Consider the following 8904-nt stretch of genomic DNA (forward strand, 5'->3'; position numbering starts at 1 on the left):
AATCTAAATTAATTGAATAATTAACTTACTCATTCGTTTTAAGTATCAGATTTGAATCCGACCTTATAATATACAACGGTAAAAGGGCCGCACCCAAAATGAAGTACGAAAATAGAGGAGGCTATAGTAGAGATGCATATGATCCCATCCAAGATCCAACCTTAAATATGACTCGGTATTTTATCGGATTTGTCTTTTTTTTTTTGCGATGTACTCTTTCGGACCATGTTTCAGGTCGTAGATAAGATCGAATATGAAATCATGTTCCAAAACTAAAACAATATATTTTTGTAAAATTAGTAATGAAATGTGATACTTTTATGCTTTAATTAAATTTTTTATATTATATATTATCTTTGTTTCATACTAATTTATTTTGGTATAAATATTATGTAATATATTTTACTCAATAGCCAAATTAATTCCGAAATTTACACTAAATCAAATTGGTCTTCCAAATCACTTCGGGAAAGGAGGATCGCAACCGACGTTGATAAATTTGGAGACTAATTTAGTAATTGGATTTAATAAAAATTTGAAGAACGAATTTAACCAATGAATAAAATTTGAGTATAATTTAAAAATAGCATACGATAAATAAGTAACATTAATTAAAGAACATTGATATCAACTCCCATAAATTTGTTTCTCAGTATATATGACTCATTCTTAAAAGCTCTTAACTAATAAGTACTACCCTCCTTGTTAATTAAACAAATATTAATTTTCTATTTATTATATTTTATATCAATTTTAATGAGATAAAATATTGTTGTTGTGTACTATATTTTATATCAATAGTTCAGATTTTAGTATAGGATTTAAGATATTTTATGTTTTATTTTTCTTTATTTTTTAAGTTCAATAGTTAGTTAATTTTCAGAGATAGTATTGTTCTACTCCTTCCTTTCTACATTACTAATTAATATATGCATGATTTTTGCCGCCTTCTTTCCAGTTTTTCAGGATCCCTCTGTCCAAAGGCTATAATGTAGGAAGTTGATTGAACTCATCTACCACCACAATCTAAAGCCGCCACAGCAAAAATCCTTCAAATGATGCAAATGTCGCGATCCCTTGTATCAAGATTTTCTAGAAATAACACTACGCCCACCCATGAAGGGCCTCAAAGGCTCAGGGATAAGGATGGATCCATCTTCTTGCTGGTAATTCTCAAGCAAGCATATTATCATCCGTGGTACTGCACAAGCTGTTGCATTTAGTGTGTGAACAAACTTTGGTGGAGCCAGATTGCTTTTAGACTTTTTCGGGCTTGCAACTGGCGCTTCCAACGGGCGATACCGGATTCCCAACCTACGGCTCTGATAGTCTGTGCAATTTGATGCACTTGAAATCTGTCATAATATCATACAGGAGGTGTAAAAGAAGGCTCAGCAGATTACATCAAAAGGAACACAATCTATATTTGCAAAGGGGAAGATAGCAAGAAGTTGATTTCCAATTCTAACTAAATACCTTAATGCTTCACTACATGTCTACATCACTAACATTTTCTTCACCAAAGAAAGCAGTTACCTTAGTGCAACCAGCCATTGTGGCTATTTAGAAAATTTCCCAATATGAAAATTGAAAAGCAGTAACCTTAGACCAAAGAGGCAAAAAAGATTACGCATCATGAGCCTATCAGATGGAAAATGTATCTGCAGTACCTCGCCAAACCTTTCTAAGCCAGGCATCCATGCCTCCACATCAAATTTACGGTAAGCAGGTGCACCTAAATCTTCGGAAGCCATATCCAAAATTCTGCAGAAACACAGAATCATACCAAATATAGTAATCAAATCATGGTCAAAATTTAGAAAGGATGTACTTGGGCATAAGTGGTAACTCTTACTTAAAATGTAACCCAAGGGATGAGAACATGTCTTCTTCAATTTTAATAAGCTCTTCATGATAATGTTCACTGTCTTCTGGGCGGCAGAAAATAAACATTTCAACCTTGCTGAACTGGTGAACTCGATAAAGACCCCTGCTCAGTTTTAATTATAATTAGAAATTTTAGAATAAAAAGTTACTAATAATCCTTAAATTGCCTCGTCACACCCAATCAGCTCTACAATCAATTACCTTGTTGCACTGCCAGCGGCACCAGCCTCAGTACGGAAGCAATGAGAAAATGCTACATATTTCAGGGGTAACAAAGTTTCAGCAAGTATAGAATCCATATGAAGACCCCCAACAGGTATCTCTGCAGTGCCGATAAGGCATTGGTCACTATCTTCTATGGAATAAACCTGTGTAATTTTGGCATGAAAATGAAACATCAAAAGAAGCTATGAACCTCAATCAGAAAAATATAAACATGAAAAATCGACTCTTGGGGGGAAAAACTCAATGGTCATTTTAAGTCTTTGCTGCATAACAAGGTTGGACCCGATTGTGATTAAAATTACTACACCAACCAAGTTGTAAGTCCCATGCTTAACAAAATACAAGAAAAAGATGAAATGACTAAAATAAACATGTTTTCTGAGAGCCTATAAACTGTCTGACTCAGTCAAATTGGTTGTCATTGCCATGACACATTTGTCATCAGCTGTTTATCTTATGTCCATTGTCATAACAATGCAACTGATGAGTAAGAAGCAGATTTCTGTAAAATAGACACTAACAAACCTGTGTATTGTTTCCACGAGGTTGGAAACCACATTTTTCAACAATAGAGGACCGTACAAGTTCAGGCGTTGTTAATGGAGTAAAGCCTCTCTTCATCACTTCTGAGAGTGTCCAATTCACAAGGGCCATCTCTAACAAAACTGCATCATTTTTCAAGTAGTAGAACTTTGACCCACTGACCTGTGAAACAGCATATTAGATACATCTCACATACAACTGAAGTCTGAATATATTTATTTCTTGTTTTTCCAGATCCAAAGTTCCATGTCAATGCGAAGTTTACAATAGAAGATAAGAAATAAACTATCATAGTAGCAACACTTGAAAGGAAGTCTTCTAACAATCACATAGAATAACTAGTATGGAAAAAAACAAAGATGGTCTTCTAAAATCATATATGGAACCACCACCCCTGGTTACTTTCCCATGAGATAATATGTAGCCTTAAAGGCATGCCTGCATTTCCCAGAAAAACAAGTATCCTAAAGTCTAAGCAAATAGATTCCAACACCTAGTCATGTCCGGTATGTAAGGTTTCACCTTCACCTGTTGCAAATAATAGCTAAGGAAATGCCTTAAGTTAACCAAGGTATACCTCTGCAGCTGTGTCGAAATCGAAAAGGCAAAGTTCCTTTCCTAGTTCAAGATGATCCTTGACAGGGAAACTAAATTCTGGAGCGCTGCCAACCTAAGAAGTAAGATGATCCATTAACATTTTGAGAATAATTGATGCACTAACAAGCTAAATTTTTAGGAACTGTAGTAACTAAATACCAGCTTCCTTGTCATAGAACTATCCTCTCCACCTATTGGAACATGTGGATGAGTCATGTTTGGTATACGTTGTGCTTCGAGTTGAAGTTTGTCATTAAGCTTGAGCAGGTCTTCTTCCAAAGCAATGAGTCCTTCCTTCAAATTCTTTCCTGCATGCAAAACGCGAGTGTCTTAAGGAATTGACCTAAAAGGCAGAGCAAAGGTAGTTGGGTGCCAAGAGCACCTTCCTCAATTAGTCTTTGACGCTCAAATTGTTCCATTTTCCCTTTCATCTTGTTTGCTACCGCATTTCTTTCTCCGCGCACTCTCTCAACTTCCTGCTTTCTGGAAACCAATTAGCTGAGCAATTGGGACCATAAATCCTTTTTTCTTCCCCCTTCCTATGTCTTTTTTGCATTAATCTAATTAGATGATACTATAACATGATTAAGCATGGTAAATCTTAGAAATAACAGGCATTTCAGAACACATGAATTTGGGGAAATTATTATAATGGAGAATGAAGAAATAAGAGTGACCTTTTGAAGATTAAAGAAGTGGTCATAGAGTTGAAGGACGAGTTCCAAATCAACATCGGAGTTACGGTTGCGAATGTTGGCAGCAACTGCTTCCTTGTTATCCTTTATCCACTTGAAGTCTATTGCGGCCTTCCAGTGAGACCTCGCACCTTGGTCCTCGGCCTTGGTGGTTGATGGTGAAGTGGCGGGAGATGTTTGGAGGGCGGCGGAGAGAGGCTTGATGGTGCGGCGAAATGGAACGTTCTGGAAGGAAGAAGGGTAAGAAGGGAAAGGGAGTTTCAGGCATGAGAGTGAGATGGTTGTCCCGTTCAAACAACCCATCTTCATCGAGTCTTGGGTCTAGGTCAGAAGCTCCCACTCAATTTTATCCAAACAAAATGTTAGTTGTTGTTTGTTGCACTGATAACAAGAAAACAGATGTGAGAAGAATTGTAAATAATGAGTTAATTATCATTAAATTTATAATTTTTATTATTTTAATTTGAGAGTGAATAGATTTTTATTTGTTTTTTACTTTATTAACTTTTTTATTTAAAAAAAAAAACTTGATTTTCAAAATAAAGGCTAAAAAATTTAGATATGGAAATAAAAAGAGTGTTATACCTTAACGTGATAATTTTTGGTGTTTTTAAAAACTATGGGAGGTACAGTCCGATTTGTGTTTAAAAATTTTTAAAAATTTGGAGTACACAAATCGGACTCAGTACACAAATCGGACTCACCGATTTGTGTTAAAAATTAAAAAAAATTGGAATACACAAATCGGATTTGTGTACTCCAAATTTTTTTAATTTTTTCAATGGACGGTCCGAGTACAAAAATCGGACAGTCCGATTTTTATACCTAAAAATCGAACGGTTCGATTTTCGTACCTCTTAAAAATCGAACGGTCCGATTTGTACCTCGTACATTAAATCATCCTACATTTTAAAAAAATACCACAATATATCACAATTTAAAAAAATACCATTATTAATCCAATATTAAAAATAAAAAAGTACAAAATAAATTCTGTCGTTAGCCTAAGAGTCCTCTCAATTCTTAGCTGGTCAAATTTTTTTTCAAACAAAAAAACATAGTCAACACTTATATCATGAGTGTTAAATATAATGATTTGTATATGTATATTCGATTATTTTGTTCTGTTAATCAAATATTGGCCAAAGGTCATTAGCAAAGTTGCGAGAACTAGACGAGTGGAGTAACTGGTTAATAGTTCAAAGAGTCAACCCAAGTTCAATAAGTTTAATTAAATATAAACTAAAAATATTAAAAATTTAACATATACTTTTAAATATTTAAATTCAATCATTTTTAACATGATAAAATTTAAAATTTGTCAATTTCATATAATAAATTATTCATTAAAAATTTACAAATAACTTTAAACATCAACATTCATATCTAACAAAAATCAAAATACACATAAATGTCCAAAAAAAATTCATGTTCTACCACCATCAGTTTATTTCAGAGCATAAAAACTGAAAAAAACTAAATAAATAACAACAACATAAACAAGGCAGTGCTTACTAGTTACCATAGCACCATCAACTGAAAATAAAAAAAAAATCAGAACCAGAATCAACAACTCAAACAAAAAACCAATCTTGTAATTTTCAAGAAATCACTGGAAAGGCTAAATAAACAAATAAGATCAAATTGCTAAGCAATCAAAAGATTCAAAACTCAATAGGGGCTAGAGAATCCAATTAACGAACTTCAAACAACAAAAACCTGGAAAATAAGCAGAGAATCCGAGTTTGAATCCAATATCCATAGAATTAACCCAGAATCAAATATCCATGCAATTAACTCAAAATCCATACAATTAACTCAGAAGTCAGAATATTTATATACAACAATCATATAAAAATTAACTCAGAATATATAAAAATTAACAAGGAAAAAAAAACGCAACTGAAGAACTAGTAGATGAGTGCTTACCAGAGAAGAGAAGACGGGCGAGCAGCAGAGTCGTTCGCGTGGAAGTTATGGCCGACTGGTAGAACGGATGTGCGGCGAAGAGAAGACGGCCAAGCAGGCACGTTTACGACGGCGAGGAAACAGGGCTGAGTAGACGTTCGCGACGTCGAGCAGCAGAAAGTTCGGCGGCAACGACGGCACCCTCGGAATCGACGACGAGTTCAGAGCGGCCGACGACGACGAGGACAGGTCCGGACTTGATGGCACCCTCGGGCTTGACGACGCGAGGAGTAGCGAGAAGAAACGAGCAGACCCAACCCACGGTCTGTCCCCGCCGGCGGCGACAGCAACCTCTACCGGAGGAGAAGAGTTCGGCGATGGGATGGTGGCTGGGTTCGTTAGGGATAGATTTTTGGGCTTTTGTCACTGAGAGAGAAAGGGGCGTGGGTGGGTCTCGGTAGTGGGGAGCTCTAATTTCTTTATATATATTACTGAACCGGAAAAAACCCGTCCGATTCTGACGGCTCACCAATTAACCGCCAATTTAGCCGATTTTTAAACCGGTTTTTTACATAACAAATCTTCATATCAATCGAACTGGACATGTGACCGGTTTTTGATTAATCCGATCAAACCGGATGGTCCAATTCGATTTTCAAAACATTGGTCTTTTGAAATTTTTGTGCTAAATCCTAAAAGAATTTTACTAATATCAAAACTCATAAAATAATTAAGTGTATTTGAAATAAATTAATGAAACTCATTTTTATTAATTGAAAAATGCTAGAGGACCAACAGAAATTATTTTTTGACAATAATTAAAGATTACGAAAATCAAACCGATCAATGACTGGTTTAATGGTTCAATGATCCCACCAAGGTCAAATTGTGAAGGGAGAGGGAAGAAGAGGGAAGGAGATAGTGGTTTTCGTGGTTTAGTAAGAGAGGGAGTGAATATGAATGAAGGAAAAAGGGGTTCGCATTTTGAATTTATGTCCCAGTTACCGTCGGACTTTTTCGATGGTAAAACTTTGCGGTCACCAAAACGAATTGTTTCCCTAATTGTCTTTACCATCGAAAAAATCTGTCGATAAATCCGACAGTAAAGAACGTGCCATTTTATTTTCGTTTCCCTCCAATAATTACTGTCGGAGTTGGAATCCGACAGTAATTACTAAACCTTACAAATTTGACGTTATTACCGCCGGTAAATCCGACGAAAAATCTCGCCGCTAACGGCCGACGGTAAATCCGACGGTACTCAATATTTTTTTTATAGTGCACATTCAACCGAAGAATGACTTTCTAAAGAAGTAAATAAAATAACAGAGGATACTACTATAGAACAACCAGAAAGACTACTGCAAGAAAGCACCCACAAATATCATCAAGAAATAATTTTTTGACACAAGCATCAAACACAATAGCATCAAGAGCACAAATACATTATCCAACAAGAAACGTGGTTGCGTAAAATAAAATAAAAAAAGGAAGACCAACCTTGATGAATGATCGAATGAAGGAATGCACGTAATAGCAAAACACAACGTTCCAAAAATCTTCGAACAAGCATGAATGAAAATTTGAAGCAAAATTTAAGATAGAAAAATCTTGAAAAGAAAATGGGGTCACGGTGAATGAAAAGCCTCGAGAGAAAATGAAGTCAAGTCCCAAAAGAAAAAGCGAAAAGAAAAAAGAAAAAAGGGATTGGGCTTATACAAGACTCTAGGGGCAGATTGGTAAATTCAACTTTCTCTATTTATGACACGCACGGTTACCAAAGTAACCGTAAGGAACGTGTGAATGATTTTGAAAAGACACAACGTTTCGGATTCGCGAACACGTCGAGTACCCGTCCTAACTTCTTGAAAGGCAACTTAACCGACGTGATAAATCAACACCATAATAAATCTAGCCCGACCTCTAAACGCTTGAGTCCGATCTAATGAAGTTCATTCTCGCAGGGGCATTGTTCATACCTTGGCTCACTACTCAAGTTAGGCCCAAAGTAAGTAAACCACAATCAACATATAAGGGCTTGATCGACACCTACCTGACCTTGTAGACGTCGGGCTCGATGACGCTATCATAGCCCTATTTTTCCGAATAAGTAACTAACTCTTACAATATCTCCTATTCATTTAGAAAGGAGATCTCAACAACCTCCCTAACAAAAGGGAGCAGTTATCCACCATCATAGGTGGAGCTACTCTAAAAGGTGGTTATTAACTCTACATCTACACTCATAAATCCCCACCTCCTCAAAATGAGCTCGAACGGTTTCATACTCGCGGGAGAAGACGTTGGACAAATCACCCAAAAGCTTTTGGACCTTACGTTCAAGCCCAAAAACAACCCAATTTCAAGTAACTCTCAGAGCAAATCCGTTGTCCGCTATTTCAATATAGGACACTAATCAAGTGTATATTTTAACTATTAAGAGTTTTTTCTTTGTTTAAAAGAGTTAAGAATTTCTTATTATTGCTAACTAATAAATTCATTAGTTTCATTGTATCTTGAGGGAGTATTCACTATTTACTACAAGAAATTATCAGAATAGCGACCGATACGGGTGGTCGCTAAATTTAATAGCGACCGAAATTTGTCGTTAACCGTTAGCAGCCGATTTTAACTAAGGCTACTAAACCCATAAGAAACGATATCGGTTGCTAACAAAATCAGTCGCTAAATAGCAACCAACTTTTTGGTCGCTAAATCGATCGCGGTAGAAATCAGTCACTAAATAGTGACTAATGTGTCGGTTGCGAAATCGGTCGCTAATTAAGAATAGATTTTTTGCTTGCTAAATCAGTTTCTAATGGAAAAAAAATTAATTTTGATACACTGTTAGTGTAAAATGGTTTTACACGTGCATCCAATTACGTAATGCCACATTAATAAAAATAACTATCTTTTACATTGGCTGCATAAATGGTTATCTAAAAGAGCATATGTGATTGTACGACTGTATAAAATATTTTACACTGTCAGTGCATCAAAATTAAACTAAACTTCATTTTTTTGAATAACGACCATCTTTTTGGTGACT

At 35.7% G+C, this 8904-nt stretch overlaps 1 protein-coding gene across 4 annotated transcripts; it reads right to left on the reverse strand.

Annotated features, from left to right (window-relative positions):
* On the reverse strand, positions 818-6327 carry LOC107643363 (serine--tRNA ligase, chloroplastic/mitochondrial). Of its 4 annotated transcripts, none has more exons than XM_016346977.2 (10): positions 5877-6327; positions 3930-4328; positions 3635-3728; positions 3412-3560; positions 3233-3325; positions 2638-2817; positions 2089-2255; positions 1856-1990; positions 1671-1764; positions 818-1355 (listed from the first exon to the last, which is right to left on the reverse strand). In XM_016346977.2, exons 2-10 carry the CDS (start codon positions 4254-4256, stop codon positions 1083-1085), a joined length of 1512 nt encoding a protein of 503 aa, XP_016202463.1. In that variant the 5' UTR covers positions 4257-4328; positions 5877-6327; the 3' UTR covers positions 818-1082. The 4 variants fall into 4 exon arrangements, with proteins under 4 accessions (XP_016202463.1, XP_020979064.1, XP_020979065.1 ...); XM_021123405.1 differs by having other exon boundaries at positions 3635-3791; positions 5877-6326; XM_021123406.1 differs by having other exon boundaries at positions 3635-3826; positions 5877-6326.

Source organism: Arachis ipaensis, chromosome B05 (assembly GCF_000816755.2).
Source record: "Arachis ipaensis cultivar K30076 chromosome B05, Araip1.1, whole genome shotgun sequence".
Classification (NCBI taxonomy): Eukaryota; Viridiplantae; Streptophyta; class Magnoliopsida; order Fabales; family Fabaceae; genus Arachis; species Arachis ipaensis.

What these genes read in the sequence shown, in the direction of transcription:
- LOC107643363 (XM_016346977.2), bottom strand. Translation starts at nt 4,256, where the DNA reads ATGAAGATGGGTTGTTTGAACGGGACAACCATCTCACTCTCATGCCTG. An exon ending in CTCGTGGAAACAATACACAG is followed by an intron (nt 2,256 to 2,637) that starts GTTTGTTAGTGT and finishes AAAATTACACAG; the next exon opens with GTTTATTCCATAGAAGATAG. An exon ending in TCCCTTGGGTTACATTTTAA is followed by an intron (nt 1,765 to 1,855) that starts GTAAGAGTTACC and finishes GTGTTTCTGCAG; the next exon opens with AATTTTGGATATGGCTTCCG.